Here is a 19,624-nt window from a genome sequence, read left to right as displayed (position 1 = left end):
TTGGGCTTTTGGCACAGCAAACATATCTCATGCAAAGCAATGCAAATGTATTTACATAGGCAATTCAATGTATTTGACAAGAGTAAAAGTGCAACAGGAAACACCACCACAGCTTAAAATAGCAACAATAAAAATATAAGCAGTAAAGAAAAAAAAACAACCATTGAACTGTTAAAGCCGTTTCTTCACTTTCAGAAAGAGAGTAACACAATTTACTTTATTTTGCAGTTCATTATTAAATGCTTGCACATCATTAAATGTACGGTATTATAAACATAGGATTGGTGTGATATTAATACACAATAAATAGTGAGTTCAATAAGTTAATGAACCACACCTCTACATATAAATTATTTCAGCCTGCTTTTTTTCTTTTTTGCAAAAATTGTTTTATGAAATGCTCAATTTAAAAAACAATAAAATAGACAAGTATTTATAATAAAAAAGACACATCTTACAGAAAAAAGTTAATACACTTTAATGTGATACAGTTAAAAGTTAAGAGGCATTGTTGTTTTAGCTGTATCCCCCATAACTTTAGCTGTGTTTGATGAAACTAGTCCTAATTCACAAATTTTGTTATGCATGATCAGAAATGTCAACAGAATAAACCACATGATGTTAGTACATCACCTGAGGACTATAGAGACATTCTCTGGCAGGCACAGTCAGTCAGGCTTAAATCATTTGTATCCCCCTGATAACATGTTCTGGTCGACAGTCCTGTATCGTCATTTGTCTGTGTTGAAAATTTCTGAATAAATGCAGGCGGCACCCGCCATTTTTTTTTTTTTCAATATTAATTTAAAAGGGTATAATAAACGTAAAACACACCCTTTACAACCACTGTGTATGTTTTCTTGTAATTGAATATTATTGTAAAAAATGTGTAACTATACTTGCTAATCTTCTGCCCATATTTATGTTTATTTTATTTTAATTCTCGACAACTGTCAAGCATTTCGAACTTCCGTTGCCGTAGCTCTCTCTATAAATGGCACTGGGCAGTACCAGTAGGGCCGGCCTTCCCAACAGGCAACACAGGCGGCACCCACCATTTAAAAAATTTTTTTTTTTTTAAAAAAAGGGAATAATAAACATGAAACACACCCTTTACAATCACTGTATATGTTTTCTTTTAATTGAATATTATTATTATGAAAAAAATAATTATAATGTGTAACTATACCTGCTAATCTTCTGCACTTGAAAAACTTTGAGTAATTTCGCCTTGGGCACCAAAAAGGCTAGGACAGGCCCTGAGAACCAGTGACAGACTTGTGTACAAAGTTAAAAAAAAAAAAAATTATAATATAATAATTAAGCGTAAATAACCACGTGTCTCGTTGACTAGATTATTGCAATTAAATGCTGCACCCCCTGCAGTGTTCCAGCAGAGCTTGTTCCAGTGGCACAGACTAGGATCAAAGTCTGCAGGTATGTCTGCAGCAGCCTCACATGCTGTCAGATAAGGGACTGGTAGTAGTTTGCATTCTGCTGCATCACCAGTGAGCTCAGTGAGGGAGGGATGAGGGGGAGGGGGTTAGGACAGGTCCTCTCCTGGCTGTCAGTGAGCAGTGCTGCTACTGCTCAGTGCTGCAGTTGTTTGGCTGAAACTTGAGCTTCATGTAGAGCATTTATAGCTGCTGTGTACAGACTAGTAGAGCTGCTCCTTTTTTTCCCTTTTTTTTTTGTACAAACATGCGTGAGTCAACGTATTTCCGATGAGAGCGAGTGGCTCATCATCATCATCATCATCCTCAGCAGCAGCAGTGTCCACACACAGAGGAGAAACGGAGTGTAAAGGCGTTTAAAGAGACACACGCAGCGCTCACAGGCGGACTGTGACTACAGGATCTATATCTTCTTCTTCTTCTTCTTCTTTTTTATTCTTCCTCTTCTTCTTCTTCTCTGGTGGTGGGTTCGATTCCCCGCGGAACAAGTCATGACCTCAGTGTGGAAAAGACTTCAGCGGGTCGGAAAAAAAGCCTCAAAGTTCCAGTTTGTCGCGTCTTACCAGGAAATTGTGTTAGAGTGTACCAAGAAATGGTGAGTAGTAGCAGCTACACCCTGTGGTTTAAACGGAGCTGCTGCTCGTTTAGCTCTGAGCAAATTCACCTCCTTTATTTGCATTTTCTGCTTTCTCCGCTATACTTAAAGTTCAAATTACATTAAATTATGTATATACAGGCAACGTAATAAATAAATAACTTAACTATTCTTCAATGGAACATGTGACATTTGTGCCACTGCATACACATTATTCCTGGAGCTGCTACTTCCTCGTTATGGGTGCAACTTCCTGTTCGATTTAAAAAAAAAAAAGAAGACACATTTCAATTAATTGGTCTATGCCAGGTTAAACAGACCAGCTTATAATACTTTATTGAAATTGAAACAAACAAATATGGCACCTTTTTTTTTTCTTCTCCAAATTACAACAGTCAACAACATATACATAAACATGCATTAAGTTGCTTATGAAATGAAAACAGAGGATACAATAAGCTTGGCTAATTAAATAGATATCAAAATGATGTTTTATATACAGAGGGAACTAATTCATTTAGAATGTTTTCGAAGATGGGGTCCTGGGTTCAAGCCCTACAGTGGACACATGGGTCCTTTCTATGTGGAGTTTGCATGTTCACCCCGTGTCGCGTGAAAATGGATGGATGGATGGATGGATGTTTTTTAAGATATAACTTAATCTTTAGTTTAAGGTATAATATCTAATGCTTTCGTAGTTTTGGTCATTTTTAGTGAGTGGCATGTAATTTGAATTCATTTAAAGTTCAAACAGATTTGGGGATTGACTTTAAAATCATTTTTTTGTGAACAGACAGGCTAGTCTTGTCCTACAGATGATGTGTTGTTGTAATAGTTACACTGTATTGTATGAGTATTACCTCCACGCCTTGCCGTTCACAACAAGATGAATGGATAAAGGTAATAGCAGTGTAGCAGTGTTTGTTTTCAGTACACAACGTGACTGATTGAAAACAAACTGAAACTGAAAACAGGGTGAAGTTCTAATCTATAATAACAAATGATTTATTTTGAAAGCTTCCGTAATAGATGCACTGTGGCAACGCAAACTAGGCAGGCAGGCTGTGGATTTAGAAATAACAAGAAAGTGCAAGTAATTCAAGTTTTCTTCCAGATTTTCAAACACATTCAAAAAACACGATTTTAATGGGAAAATATTAAGTACTAATTAACTGGCACAAGTCTGCTTAAAAAACTATATTTTCTCCTTGCACATACTAATGTTGAGGAACCATTGAAAACTAGCCCTGACCTAAAAAGTAGAGACCCTCTGGGCAGTACATTAGTAATGAACAGATGACTTCAGTCCTGTTACAGTTATAACATCAGTAATGATCATTTATCACAAGCATAGCCACTAACTAAAGAACTGTAGTTTGTTCCCATAATCATATCTACTGTAATGTATCAATGAATATTGAATAATGATACTGTTGTGCTCAAACCACCAATTATTATTAGGCAGGGCTTAGGCTACCGGACTCAATACGCCTCTCACTTTGTTCTTCTTCTTCTTCTTCTTCTTCTTCTTCTTGTGAACTAGTTAAAATCTCTACTCCAGTTGTGTCCGTAAACGGATCAAGCTGAAATTTGGTAGGTATAATCTATGGATGGGTACGCATAGACGCTTGGAGCCAGATTTTCAATTTAGGGCCCAGCCCCCCATTTCTGGTAATTTCCAAATTTATGGGAACGTAGTCGTGTGATATATCGTTTCAAAGGTAATTCAACGCCGATTACGATTATGCCTCGCACAATTCGATTAGGGGTCCGGTGGCCCACCCCCCTTTTTAGGCAATTTCCATTGAAGTCGTTTTGTCATTTATTTGTGAGTCAAATATTGTGACACTTGGTGGTACCGAATCATTGACACATACCAATATATGAATGGGGCCCATTACTCCCTACTGCTCCGTTAATGCTCGTTGAATTGGGCTATAATTGGACATGGATATTCTACGAGCGAATGTCAAGAGCCTCTCGGAGAACTTTTTGAAAGGGGTAGGACGGGGGCCCACCCCCTTTTCCGGTAATTTCTAAATTTATCCGAACATAGTCATGTGATATATCGTTTCAAAGGCAATTCAGAGCAGATTACCATTTTACACACAATTTCATTTGTTTTACTCTGTGGAACCGAGTCATTTCACTGAATTCTCGGAACGTGCTATTCGGTGTGGAGATTTTCCGCGGGCCCGGCTGTAGTTCATCAGAGCTTGTTACTTCACTTCCTGTTTGGGGGCAGGCTAATTGACCTGCATCTATATTAGGAACAAGATTCAAGAAGTTTTATGGTTGTATTCTAATGCAAAGATGCTTACTTTAATGAATCCTTTCAGACCTTTCTTTATATTAAATCTCAGGCTCACAAATGTCCGATCAGGACCGAAGTCACGAGCAGTTATTACACACAACACAGAAAAAGGAAAACGCAATGATCGGTACCTAAAGCTGTAGAATTGAGCTATATTCTGTTGATCACAAAACAAAACCAAAAAGTGTTTGACTATAAATGTATTTTCTGTTATTCCATTAAAAAGAATATGTATGTGCATAACACTGAGGTACAACTTAATGGTTCCTGTTGTAATACCTAATGTCCTTCATTGCCTTTTAAAAAAATGATGCTGTGTGTGAGCTAAGTCATGACAATTGGTTTCAAAAATCAAAGATCCAGAGTGAAAAGTGTTGAATTGTTTAATAGGGAGATATTGAATTTGTATATGATATGTAATGCTTCACAAACCCTTGAACATTGAGGCCTGGAATTGTTATTTATTGCAAGAGATAATGTGATTTAAATCAGATAGAGGTCAAGCAAGAACAAGTGTCTTTAAGGTGTCATGAGCTGCTATAAAGAATAAACATATTGACTATTCGTCCTGTTGGCAAACATTGATGATACCTTTAACCTTTTGTCAATCACTTTTGCTCACGTTACACCTTTTTATCAGCACAGGTTACATTAGGAGCTGGTTTGATTGTGTAAGAGCCACGATAACAAACCCTGATCAGTGATTGGTTTGTTCAAGTTCACTTCACAGACTCTGATCAGCTGCTGCAGAGGCCTTAAGGGACAGACCATGAACTCACTAGGAGTCATAAGTAGATGATGAAATCTTTATACTGCCGAGACAGATGCACAGAAAGGGAGTGGACTGGGAATTAGTCAATGGGAAAGCACCACAGGGTAACTCATTGGGTTGACATGCAAACATGACAAAGTTCTTAAGAGATTTGGGCCTTTAGAGAAAACAGCCTTGTCCCAAATCCCAATGACACACAATGGCCATGATTACGTGATGTTTTATTTCAGAATTATTTATTAAGAATTAAAGTATTCTGCTTCATGTTTACATGGAATTAGTATTTCTGAATTACTATTTATCAAATAAACAGTCTCGGCTTGAGTCCAACGCTTGTTTTTAGATGGCCATCCTGGATTATGTCATCACCAGCGTGTCATCGTGAGAGGACGACCATGCGCAAACCTACCGTAATGATTATTATTTATAGCGGAATTAAACGTTTACAAGATCGAGGAATCATTAAGGGTCACCGATTACAATTTTCTGGCCGATAAATCACTGATCACCGATTTTTCAAAAGCCTATCCCAATTTATTTTTCATAACCGACAGCATAGACCTTGAATGTTCCAATCTTATTTTATTGCAAAACATTGAAATATATCCATGAAAAAATACAATCGTGTTTTAACTGCACATGAGGTAGTTATCTCAAATATAAATGAAAAGTTTAGAACATTGCTGTCCAAAATACTAAATTATATCAGTTCCTTATTCTTCCGTTTCATCCATCGATCGGTGCATCCTTAGGACTTATTCCATTCAGAATTAAAATCAGAATAAACCAGTTAATTCAGATTTAAGTTTAATCCGGAATGGTCATTTTCATTCGGAATTAGGTGGTTTTCAACGTCAGTTTAAAGAGGATTTATTTTTTTTATTCTGAATTAAAGGGGAATTAAAGCTCTCATGTAAACGTGGCCAATGAACCTTAAATTAATTTTTTCCAGTTTGCATGTGAAGTAGGGCTGAACGATTAATTGCATTTGCGATATTATCGCGGTGTCATAAAACGCAATTTTATAATCCCTTTTTTTTTTTTAAATGTATTTATTTATTTTTTTTCTTGTCCTGTCTTGTACTGTCCTGTTAAGTTCAGAGCATGTTTAAGTCCACATGTTTATTATTATTATTATTATTATTATTATTATTATTATTATTATTATTATTATTATTATTATTATTATTTATTTCAAGTTTAAATAAATCTGAATTTGTTTATTATGAAACAGATTTATTTATTGCTTGTGTTCACTGAAGAATACATGACAAGAGGCCAATCGCAATATTGAGGAAAAAAAATCGCAATTAGATTATTTTCCAGAATCGTTCAACCCTAGTGTGAAGTTGAACCTGGTTGTTTGGAAGCAAAACACAGAGCATGGCAAAATGACTGGTCACACCAGGCACCAATAGGACGATAACGAGGTTGACGTTGACACAAACCTTAGCTCACAGACTTAGCAATAGCAACAAGACTATTTTTATGTTCCTCAAAGAAGGCTTCATCTTAACACAAGTCTGAGTCAGGTTGGTTTTACTGAGGAGAGGAAGCAGTGTGTGTGTGTGTGTGTGTACTGTGGACTAATGCCAGCTGTTTTCCTGACACATACTCAGTGCCTAATCGTCATCCCGTCAGCTGTCATTAGCAACTGTCTGTATCTTTGTCTGTATCGATTCGCACCACTGTTGTCAGTTAGATCAACCTTCTCTGCAGCTTTGTGTGCTTCACACTCTGTTAACTTTGTTACCGTACTGTTTTCCCATCCTTTTTTTTTACCCCTTCTATCCACCAGGCTATTTCTGGTTTCATTTCCGACCCCCTAACACACATACTAAAGTAAACGCATGTGCTCACAAAGCCCCCTAAGCTATACTTGAACACTAAGACAGTGAAACTTGAGATGGGATATAGCAGCGGTCTCAAACTCATACTTAAGGGCCACTGGCAGCTCATACTGGACTGACTGGGCCAAAACACTGGAGTAAATCTTAGTTTGTTTCTTACAATCTGAAACCTACCTAATAATAATAATTCATATTTAGTTTGCCCTTTGACTTCTTTCAAATGTCTTCTTCAAATTAAAATCTAATAAAAATATTATTTTATTTTACTGTAAAGTTATTTTTGACATTGATATAAATAAATGAAATCCCTTTGATAGCTATTTATTTAAAGAAAAAATATGTAGGTGGATTTTCAGAGTTTTTTCCAGAAAAAAAATGAAAAGAGACAGAAACTGTTGAATGGCAGGTGGTCAGTTTGACATCCCTAATATATAATATAATCTCTATAAACTACTGCACAGGTTGTTATCACAAGACCCAAAGCTTAATCAGGCTGTTATATTATGCAAACTTTAAAACTTGAATTAAACAAAGGTCATGATTATTCGTACAGAAACGTATCAGTTGACTGCACCTCTATCCATGCGCAGCGCCCCTCATTGGCCATTTTATTCACGTGATAGGTGCACCACGTGACTTAAACCCTTTTATTTTAACCCTAACCCTAACCCTAAACCAGGAAATACCCTAAAATGTTAATATTTTTCGTATATGTATTTTTAAAGGTTCAATTTGCCGTGTTAAATATATTAAAATTAAAAAATATTTATGACAAAATGGGATTCAAATCATGGCAGCGGAAGAGAGAAAGAATTCTTGAACCAGGCGCTTAGACCACTCAGCCATCCTGGCACAGTTAAAACACACATTACGCTTACGTTTTTGTGTCAATAGTCCCGGGGTCTATTAATACGTTTCCGTAACGTACGTTTTTGTGTCAATAGTCCCGGGGTCTATTCATACGTTTCCGCAATGTACGTTTCCGTGTCAATATTCCTGGGGTCTATTAATACGTTTCCGTAACGTACGTTTTTGTGTCAATAGTCCCGGGGTCTATTAATAAGTTTCCGTAACGTACGTTTTAGCGTCAATAGTCCCGGGGTCTATTAATACGTTTCCGTAATGTACATTTCCGTGTCAATAGTCCCGGGGTTTATAAATACGTTTACATAACGTACGTTTCCATGTCAATAGTCTCGGGGTCTATTCATACGTTTCCGTATTAATAGACACTTTGTTAGATAAAATACCTGCCAGTTTTTCAGTTTAAATCACTTGTGCATATATATTTTTGTCTATTTACACACATTGCATCCATGGTTCTGCAACTTTCTGAATTCATTCATATTTCATTCCAATTTCTTTATTATTATTGTTCAAAAATGACTGCATGCACAAACATACATTTTTTTTTTAAAGTGCAGGATGTGTGCACCAGATTTCTATCCGTTGTCTTTAAAATGTGGTGAATGGACACACTGCCAGTCACAACTTTATCAGAATGTGTTTACTTTGAAACGAGTAAAAGCCGCCAAACGTCACATTCTAAAACCTATCAAAAAGTATTACATAATCATAGAATGAATAAAAGTATCTGACGGGTTACAACCTGTGGAGAGTGACAGGCCTCGCCCTGTTAATCAGTCTTCAAAAATAAATTGTTTTTACCGTAAGAAAGACAGGTTCACATGAAGTTAAATGTGTGTGTTTTCAGCTTCTAGTAAGTGTTGAGAGGCACGCCTCACATTCAGACTGACTCGGGTCTTTTGACTTCCCTCTTTCACTTCCTGTGCCACAGAGGATAGAAAAATGCAACAATGGAGGCTCCAAAAACAAACACAAAACATGATTATTTATAATACTGCATTGTGTTGTAGATGAACAGCTGCAAAAACAGGAGCACACACTCCATCACAGCTTTATATGCAGACAAGTAAGGTTTAAGCTCAGATCGTGTTTTTACTACTGTTTTTGACTCACATTGAAAAATCAATATTGATGCATGACTCATGAGACTGTGTTCGTCTTTTTTTTTTTTTTTACATAATTATTCATTTGTTTGTGTTACTCCAGTTATTTTTATTTAAAAAAAAAACATGCTTTTATTTTCCAGCCTTTTTGCATGTATTTCTGTTGTATTTATGCATGACATCATATGACACAACTTGGGTTTGTTTCTGCAGGCAACCCGACAAGCTGAGGGTTGTCTGGACAAGGAGGAACCGACGCATGTGCTCCAAGGTAAAACCACACCCTTCATTGCTGCCTTATTAAATGTCTTTTTTTTTTTTACCCATTTTTCTCGTTTTTATTTGTTTGTTGTGCAGCTCCACAGCTGGCAGCCGGGAATCAAGAATCCCTACAGAGGAACGGTGATGTGGCAGGTCCCAGAAAATGTCGACATCTCAGTTACACTCTTTAAGGTACCTTAGTTCACCCCTTAGTTCACACATGAAATCCTTCTTTACAGTGAAGGAAGAAAGTATTGGCACCCCTGGAAGTTTTCCAGGAAATACACCATTACTCCCAGAAATAGTTGCAATTACAAATGTTTTTGGTAGATGTGTTTATTTCTTTTATGTGCATTGAAAAAACACAAAAACACAGAAGAAAAAAGCTAAATTTTACATAATTTTATACAAAATAAAAAAAATGGAACAGCCTTTTATAGAAGTTTTTACAACCCGACTTCTGTAGGTCGTAGTCGACACCAAAATAAACAATATAGACACAAACAGAACGGTCTTACTCCGACATTTACGATCGCTCAACACCCGTGGGAACAGAATGTTCCCCGCTTATGCCCGCCCTTCACCAGCCACCCAGCCAATCAACACGCAGAACACATGTCAACAAAGACAAACATTGGCAGAGAAAGATGCACGTAAAAATGATGACATCACAGCCATGAGAAACCACAACATCCTTAAACCACTGAATAGCCACAGATAGTTGTTTCACGCTCTCGTACAGAGAAAAGATCGGCAAATTTTGTCAAATACGCTTAAGCCCCATTCGCACAAGTATTATCTGGGGACCCCATGTAATAAATAAATGACCCCGCAACGTCTGATTTTTATGTGGCGCATTTGCACGGGATAACCGAAGCCTGAGATTTTGCTGAAATTTACGGACATCACCCGGATATGATGTCAACGCGCTGCGTATTGCGAAACATTCGCTCACATTTCAACATGGCGGGCACTAAGAAGAAAAGTAGGCACTGGACGCGAGAAGAAACCTTAATATTTGCCAAAAATAAATAAACATGCGTCCCGGAAACAAACAACGCGTAATCACGCATCAGATCCCGCCCATTTCTGTCCAAATCACAGAGAGGCCTATTCGCATTGGATTAGTATTATCACAGGACCTCAGAGTTCAGCAAAAATATAGTAGGTAATTTGCGGGGTAATTTTTATTTTGCAAATTACTGACATGGCCGATTTGCACGGGATTAACACCACAGACATTCTCCGCATTTATTACAAATTGCATGTGGTCCCTAGGTAAAACTAGTACCGTGTGAGTAGGGCATAAGACAGAGGACTATATAGTGGGTGCCTGGTATATGGAGCTTTTGAAGAGGATAATGGCAAAAGAAAGATTGAGGGAAGAGTGAAAAGAACGGCAGGGAACAAGCTGGTGGACTAAACGTATGCTGTTTAACACTAAACAAAACACACATTTTTTATCAAGCTTATTAAGCTACTAAAACGTTAAAGGTAACAACTGCGTGATGCGTGAGCCTTGTTCGGGACCAAACCGAAATTATCAGGCTTCCACATGGCCATATTCAGCAGATATCAGCGTGACAATTAACAGCCAATTGCGTGAGTTGATCTGAGAGATGGGGTCTGGAGTGGAGCGGAGCTGGTCTAATTTTAATAAACATGCATGTCAGCATGGACTCGCTGTTTTTAAAAGAAGGCCTCTACATCTTTTATCTGTGTCTCTAGATAATAGGTCAACGTGCACAAATCGTATTTGGCCTTTTTTGATCAAAAGTTTAAAGTTGATTTATTCTTAATGAAAAATACAATGGACATGATGTCCACATTATTTATGTTGATATTTCTCAAGCAGATTATCCAATCAGAGAGCAGAATGAGTCTCTCATTTGGGTTGCCAGTTTCTTAGGTGAAATCCAGCCTATTTGGGTCCTATCTTTTTTTTTAAAAAAATAAATAAAATTAAACAAAAAAATAGCACCAAAAATAACTAGTTATATGTAATACAAAGAGTTTGTACCATCTCTATCTAAACCCCAGCAGGTGGATTGCATAAGTAATCACTGTTTAGGAGCTATATGTGTCACAGGCAGGTAAGATTTAGGCAATAAAAGCTGGATTGTAATTGTAATGACTTTATTAAACCAGTAATAGTGCAAACTAGATGCACACATGGGACTTTTGTTTGTTTACGTAAATGTTTGTTTTGATTAAATTTGTTCAATAAAATGTTCACAAGGAGATGTAATTGTTTGTCTTTTCAGTGTAAATAAGCCACACCAATATACACCAGTTTCCTTTGATAGCCTCTACTTAAATGTGTGAAAATAAAAAAACTCACACATGTCTCACATACATTTTCCAATTTGATTTCCTCCTCCTTTTGCACTGATATTTTTCCTTAAAAACAGACCTATAAAGCGGACTTATTATAATAGAATAACAAACGTGTCTATATAACATCATTACACAAATTACATGTATGAATATACAAATATAATGCAGATAAATGCAAGTTTGTTCCCTGTTCGTTCATTTCATACGTGCACTGAATTTCCAGTTCTGTTTTTGGCACAGATTGCAAACAATGTTTCGTTATTTCCTATATTTTTGACATTTGTTTTTTTCCACAAATATAATTTTACTTGTTCCCTGGTAGTTCATTAAATCTGAAAATGTGTTATTTGTCAGGATTATGGGGGGCTTGAAAGTCCCCCCCCCTCCTTCTCACAGTGGTTTGGTCCTTGTCTTTGGTCTACTGCTGTTGTCCTTTCCAGCTAATCGGCTGACCCTGTGTCCGAGCACAGTTTTCTCTGCGTCAGTGAATATGAACTTTGCAAAAGCTGACACAAAACAAGAGACGTGTTGTCACAGAAATAAAACAATAATATCAAACCAGTTGTTAGCAGGTGTATCCACAAAACGTATTATTATAGCACAGTTACAGCTCAGAAGCAATTTCCCACTGGGGATTAATAAAGGAATTCTGATTCAGATTCTGAGAGAACAGAGCAGATAAATATTTCTTATTATTGTCCCCCCTGACATTGAAATAGATTTCACAGTATGTCCTTGCTGACGGCATGACTTACTTGTTTACTTATAATCGTGGTTTCCTGGTTCTGATTATGATTATGATGCTAATGAAGCAGATGTCCATTCCACGTTTGTTTCATGTTCCTTCATGTTTGGTGTTGAAATTTGAAATGTATTCATGGGAAGTCCCTTGAGATGCAACACTTTGTGTTCAAGGGGAACCGAGAACATGTAACAGTTCACTTACAGCAGATTACAAAACACAAAACAACCAATACTGACAAAAAGACAAATTTGCTTGTTTAGTTTTTTGTTTTAAAAAATATTAGATTTTCGGTTAAAACATTAAAATGAGGGCAAGTGGGAAATAGACCTACCAAGAGCTAGTTTAACAGAGAATTAAGCTATGGAGGTTTTTTTGGAAAGAATGTAAATCTGATCTGACGACCTTCTATACAGTATTTAACAAGTACAGTCGCTTTTCTTACTGATCTTAATATTAGTTTTGTATCTATTTACAGACTTGTTTACTAACCAACCTATTTGCTCAGTGATTCATTCTCCTTATACTAGCAGAGTCACTGTGTTATCTCATCTACTGACTTGCAAATTCAGACTGATCTAGACCCAATCATAGATTAATCTACCTCTGACTAACTCATTTAATGTCTTTATTTATATGGATGATATTCATTAGAAACACAATTTATTTATTTTATTTACATTTTTATTTTATCACCTTGTCTGCAAATGCTGTTGAAGGTCAACACTACATGTAGTGCAATCTTTTTGCAACAGCAATGCATGTTTAATGTATTTTATTGCATAATTGTGACCTTCACCAGTTGTCCCTAAAGAAGGGTAAGAAACACTTTATTAAAGGGAGGATATAAAAAGAAAGAGCAGTGTTACACCTAGGTGAGGGGGAAGGGAGCAGGGAAGAGTGAGTCAGGGTAAGACAATAGAAGGGGTGGGGAAGAGTCGACTATTTTAAGGTGAGAGTGAAATGTGATGTTACCGTTGTGTTGATTCAGATGTAATTGTAGATTAATCTACCTCTTGACTGACTGACTGATTAATTTCATGTCTTTAATGATATGTATTAGAAACAAAATTTAGAGTTCATTCCTTCACAAACCAGTACACAGAGTTTGTAATGCATTTGTTAATGTACTGATGTATTTATTTTTCAGGAGGCAAATTCTGATGAGTTTGAAGACAAGGACTGGACGTTTGTCATTGAGGGTGTGAGTAGATGTCCATAAAATATTAAACTGTCTTTCTTTACAAGAATAAGATTTATTATTACTTGTGAAAAACTTTGGAAAGATAAATAAAGTGCGGCTTCTGCTGATTGCAGGAGAACAAGGGCCACCGTAAAGTTCTGGCTTCGGCTGACATCAACCTGAAACGCTTTGCGAGTCCCACGCCGACACAAACCGACCTGACGCTGCAGCTGAAACCGCTTTCTGTCAAAGTGGTGGAAGCCACTTTGAAACTGTCGCTGTCCTGTGTCTTTGTTCGTGAAGGGAAAGCCACGTGAGTAGTTTTCAGTCTGTGCAGTCTGCATGTCTCATAGATCAGTGGTTCCTAAACAGGGGTACGTGTACCCCCTAACGGTACAGGAGCACATTGCAGGGGGTACTCGGAAAGAGTTAGCTATTAATTTAAAAAATAATCAGGAAATGTTTGTAGTTCCTTGTTTTTTTGGACAAAATTGCCACACGTTAACGGTACTATTGCTCAATAAATTAATATATTTTGTTGTAATTTATTGAAACAGGATTATTTCATGTTGTAGATGCTATTTTATCACACTTCTAGCAATAGTAGACGACAATAATTTGCTACATTTTATTAAGTAGATTTACTGTTGAAGTAATGACATAAAAGTTGCATGGTATTTTTCAAAAAATAATTTCCACTTTAATTTTCAGTCATTGTTTTGAATTTTTAAAATAAGCCTTAGGAAACTAATGTTTGAGACACAGTTAGTGGTTTTGGAGATTCCGCTTTTCCATATATGAAAAAGGTTGTATGAATTTATGGAGAGGGTACTATGATCTGAAGAGGGAGTACATATGATTTGACAAAAATGCAATGGGGTACACGGGACAAAAAAGATTGTGAACCACTGTGATAGATGATAGCAGGACATGGATAAATAGCAGTGTAACATGTTTTGGGTGACCTTATTTTGATTTCCAAAAAAGAGAACACTTGGGCCGACCTCGGCATACTGAAATTACTTCTTTTAATTTAACTTATAACGGCAAAATATAATATATTGGATAAATACGTTGTTGTTGTACGTATTTTAAAAAAAAATAATTTATCCCTTTATAACACAGACTTTATTATGCTTTATAACAATCTGTCCTTGAAAAATCCCATGTATACCTTCTAAAATCTCTCAATCATTGAGAGACAATGAGAAACATTTCCTCCAAGAAATAAAAAAAAAAAGAAAAAAACCTCAAGGCTTCGAGGACAGTAAATTATTTTTACTCAAAATGGTAACATATGATTTAAATCTCGATAATTCTAATTCAAATAAAGTCTGACCAGAAAGACAATTCAGAGTTAAATTTGCTGATACAAAATACCACACAGGCACATTTATTAACTAACAGTTTTTCAGAATCAGAATCAGAATGTTTTATTGCCATTGTTGATGATCAGAATTCACAACTAGGAATTTGCTTTGGCTCACAGGTGCTTAAAAAAAGGTGCAATAGCAAACAATAGAATAGAATAAATAAAATTAAAATAAAAAAATAAGGCATGCACAATATGTGACACTTTTGGCTTTTTCCCCTGTAAGGGACAGCATGTGTGAGTGAGTTCTGTAGTGTGGCTTGTTTAGGGGAAGGTCTGGGTTAGGAATCCATCAAACTGTGTTTTTCATGCTATTCTGACAAGAATTGGAAGCAGCAACTCCTAAGATTAGTATTTTAAAACAAAATAAGCTATAATATATATATATATATATATATATATATATATATATATCGATATAGGCGATATTGTAATTTTCTATATCACCAAAATATAAAATTAGATATATCTTGAATATAATGATATATTACCCAGCCCTAGTAATGACAACTCCTTAGCTTTCAGAAACTGGTGGAATCTCTCCGATAGAGAAAATATTAGCAGCGTTATGGTCATTTAAATTAACGCATTCCTCTAGATGGTCCCTGGGAAACCTGAGGACATGTCACCCTAAATGGTCACCCTAAACATACAGTGAGTGACTAGGTATTCTCATTGCTCATTTTCTGTTTTTTTTTGGTGCGTTTTGGTTCCTCAGAGATGAAGACATGCAGAGTCTGGCTAGCTTGATGAGCGTCAAACCTGCAGACATCGGAAACCTGGATGATTTTAATGAGAGTGATGAAGATGAGGACAAGAAGCCTGTGGTGACTACAGGTACATAGCTCCATCCATTCCCCTTCTCTCTGTTATTTCTCCATTGACATTTCCTCCCACTGCTCTTTACACCTTGTCCGATTCCTCTACTGTTCTACTCTGTTGTGCTCTTTTTGGGCCACTGCAGTCGTCCCTCACACCCTCACTCGCCCAAACCGTCCCGCTCCCCCTCCGCCCGATAAACGAAACTCTGCTGGGTCTTTTCCACCCTCAGGTACCTTCTTCTCCTCTTTCTGTCATTCTATCTTTTACTGTCTTTTGGCCACTAGAGACGTTTAAACATTAGCGCTGCTCCCTGTTTTTTCCATGACTCTCTTTAGTTCATGGTGCAGTATTTCACACAATCATGTCATTTGTTCTGCATTCACACCACGTTCCTCTCAAGTAGACATTAAACGCTTTTCAGGATCATGTGACGACACACAAATACCACAGTTATAGATGTCTGCTAGAAGGCATGCAATGATCCAGCATCAGCAAACAGACTTGTTTGTGTTTGAAAGGAAACCCGCGTAACAGCGTTAAAAGGCTGATGAAGTGACATTCTGGTTTTCTACGTTGTCTAGTTTAAGCTCTTTAGTCAAATGTAACCCACATAGATCTTTGAAATGTAACTTTTCAGTTTATAAAGAAAGACATTCTCTACTCTAACAATTAAAATCAAACAATCTTCATTTCTATTACTCACTTGATTTGTGACACGGTTTGCACAATGTTTGTAATCATGTGCATGGCTTTAAATTACTTGCTCTGCTTTGTAGAGGTTTAGACTGGTGACTAAAAGTGCTGCATGATGATGAAAGCAGATCAAAGTACCACAATACACGTCAACTGATTTTAGTTTTGCATGCACATTAAAGATAAGATAAAAGTAAATAGTCATTGTCAGAGCCCTTCCTCTAATAAGTCACTAGGGGGGCCCAAAGCTTAGTGCTTGGATCCAAAACATAACAGAAGCTGGGTTTCCATTACTGATTTTTGCAAAATAAAAGCAATATTTTTAAATGTCAACAAAGTGTAATTGTGCTTTGAATGTGTTTCCATTGAACATAGTTATAGGCAGTGGCTACCCGTACAGTTGCCGTATCAATATACTGACATTCTATCCGTACGCAGCACCCCCATTTGGCCAGTTTAGGTCACGTGATAGGTCAGTCATTGGCCAGTTTAGGTCGTGTGATTAAGACTAAACCTTACCCTAACCCTAAAAATTGTTGCGATATTGAGTTATAACCTAACCCTAACCCTAAGACGCTACATACTTGTACTTTGGTAAATGTACTAATAGCACCGGGGGCAACCGTACAAATAGACACTTTCTATATTTTAAGTATAATACTAAGAAATGTCTCGGTCTCCCCCTCATGTTTACACATACCGCTCCATGTTTTCTCAGAGGGAAGGGGTCATGTGACCAGGTACGTCACGTTTTATGACGTGGAATTGCTGAAAAAGTGTTTTCATTGCGCTTTTGCGATACATTTACATATAGAAACATCTGAAATACATCCTTTTTAATCCTTTTAATGAGTATTGGGTGTTTTTTCAAAATTCAGGTGTTTCTATTACCAGTTTTTTTTGCGCTATTTACATTTTGCGGATTTCCAAGGGTAATGGAAACCCAGCTAGAGAGAGGATTCTGATGACAGAACGTCATTTCATTATCTTCTGCATTTCATGACCTTTGTGTTTTGTGTTTTCCTAAATGTTCCTCACCCTCCATCCATCCATCCATCCATCCATTAACACAAGCATGTGGACGAGATGGAGGTCCTCCCAGTCCTGCTCTCCTGTCTCGCCCTCCTCTACCAACCGCTGCACGCCCCTCTCCTCGCCGCTCTCGACATCCCTTCTCCACCACTCCTGTCCAGTCTGAGACCCAACGTTCACCTGCTCCCTCTCCTCTTCCATCACCCAGATCTAAACATAGGAAGTTAACCAAAGCTGCTCCTGACTCCCAGATTTCTGAGGTCACAGCCGAGGCCTCCTCTGCTCTGCCTCTTCCAGATGAGCCTTCTTCTAAAGTTTCAACTTCACCTCCTGCTTTAGGGGTTTCTTCCACAGCAGAACCTTCACTGTCCCCAAACAGTTCTTCCTCTGATCACCGTGAAGGTCTCTCAGATCCAAACTCCTCTCTACAACCTTCTTCTCCAACTCCCAAACTTCTCTCTCCCTCCCTTGAGGACACTGTAACACCCTTATCTATTGCTTCTCATAAGACATCCATCACCCTCACCACCTCTCTGACCCATAAGCTCATTTCTTCTACGTCTCAGTCTGTCCCCACCCTGTCCTCTGATGCTCCATCTACTCATTCTGCTCTCACATGGACCATCTCTCAGCCTCCATCTCTGCCCAGAATCTTCCAGTCAGGCTCCGCTAAAGGTTGGGCTGAACACATGCTTTCCACCAGGGTTGGGGTCCATTTTAATTGTAATTGCGTTGTTGAAAAAATCTGTTGCTGTTGTAATCCTAATTGAATTATAGTAGAGTTCAGATTATATAAAAACTGTTGACAACAGTTAAATTAAATGAAAAACTATTGAACCATGTGACAGTTCTATGGTTTACACATACGTAGTTAACAATTTTTAAAATATGTTTCATATCAACTTTTCCCACTACCTGTCACTTATCTTCAGGATCATTTTACCATTTAAAAAAATTTAATCTAGGGGTATACTGACAGAAAATACGCTTAGACGCTCACACCAAAAATAGTAATACCAATATTTTCATTGATTAGGAAGCCTAGCAAGTTAACCAAGAAATGAAAAACAAATTGGATCATGAATAATATTTTACAGCTGATTTAAGACATGGGTCAAAACTGACCCATTATCATAAGAGATGCTAAGAGGCTAAGAGGAAGATTACGTTTTATAGGGTTATGTATTGAAGACTCAGTAATTGAAAACATAATTGTAATTGACTTTGAGGGGAAAAATAATAAATGTGAATTTAATTGAATTTGGGAAAAATGACAGTCAACCCTGATTTCCACTGATTCTTGTGAAGATTTGGCATCATTTGACATCATTTTACACTCTTTAATGCTCATTAGTTTTAAAAACCAATCAAAACACTCAGGGCCTGATTGTCATTTTTAAATTTCTGTTGATAATAAAATAAAAACAGTATTTGGTTTTCATTTCAACAAACACTGAGGAAGTGAACCTGATCCCCTTATCACCAACAGGAGGACTAGTCTTGTCAACATGTTTTTACATAATAAACTAGGACTATATTGCATGTTGCACATGTGTCTCAGATGTGTATTAACCTTAGATTATGATTTTGTATCTGTTTGGGATGTTGATGCATCAAATTATTATAACAGCCTTTCACAGCTGTACGATGAGTCAGCATTATTGTCTAACTGAGTTGTTCTAACTGATCTACATCAAACTCATGTCATGATGGGGCCTCCATGAAACATCTAGACTGGTGCTGTGGTATCTGCCACTATGATATTATCTGCAAAGTAAGACCACTGATTCTTGATTTGATTTAGACAAATTAGTTGATGTAATTCTCTTGGTGTTTGTTTTTGTTCTTTTTTTCTCACTAATGGTTCATTGACTCGTTTTTCTTTCACTTGATTACTTCCACTATTCTTCACAGCTCCTGCTTCGTACCAGCGACACCTCCCTGAACTTCAAACTTGCTCTGCTGCTGCTGATTTCCTTGGTGTGTGTCTATGATTTTAACTGTATATTGAAAAGGGGTTAGGTTTAATCTCTATAGTAGTAATATTTGTGTCTGGTACGACTAATAAATAGAATTATAAGCAGCAAAAAGGCATTCATAAGCTGTTTAGAAGTTTTATTTACTAACGTGACTCATTAAAGATTTGATATAATTATAGAAATTGATCTTTCTTGAATAAAATAGTCTTTGGGAATTGTTGATCAAGCCAAAGTCTTAAATTATCCAG

At 37.0% G+C, this 19,624-nt stretch overlaps 1 protein-coding gene across 16 annotated transcripts in view; it reads left to right on the top strand.

The window, feature by feature from the left end:
- Window positions 1–1,579: 1,579 nt before the first annotated feature.
- LOC114476220 (EH domain-binding protein 1-like protein 1) overlaps window positions 1,580–19,624 on the top strand; it is a 42,174-nt gene continuing 24,129 nt past the window's right edge. For 3 of the 16 annotated variants that reach the window (XM_028467579.1, XM_028467577.1, XM_028467576.1), the window contains exons 1-9: window positions 1,581–2,049; window positions 9,169–9,226; window positions 9,313–9,408; window positions 13,446–13,499; window positions 13,613–13,791; window positions 15,569–15,687; window positions 15,815–15,901; window positions 17,440–18,072; window positions 19,312–19,377. In XM_028467579.1, coding sequence (XP_028323380.1) covers window positions 1,946–2,049; window positions 9,169–9,226; window positions 9,313–9,408; window positions 13,446–13,499; window positions 13,613–13,791; window positions 15,569–15,687; window positions 15,815–15,901; window positions 17,440–18,072; window positions 19,312–19,377 — 1,396 coding nt within the window. In that variant the 5' untranslated portion in view covers window positions 1,581–1,945. Of the gene's footprint in view, window positions 2,050–9,168; window positions 9,227–9,312; window positions 9,409–13,445; window positions 13,500–13,612; window positions 13,792–15,568; window positions 15,688–15,814; window positions 15,902–17,439; window positions 18,073–19,311; window positions 19,378–19,624 lie in introns of all 16 variants that reach the window. The other 13 variants (XM_028467580.1, XM_028467581.1, XM_028467591.1 and 10 more) reach the window with 9 other exon arrangements.

This window comes from Gouania willdenowi, chromosome 14 (assembly GCF_900634775.1).
Source record: "Gouania willdenowi chromosome 14, fGouWil2.1, whole genome shotgun sequence".
NCBI classification, from domain to species: domain Eukaryota; kingdom Metazoa; phylum Chordata; class Actinopteri; order Blenniiformes; family Gobiesocidae; genus Gouania; species Gouania willdenowi.
The sequence above is the reverse complement of the archived record's forward strand: the minus strand, read 5'-3'. Positions and strand labels throughout refer to the sequence as shown.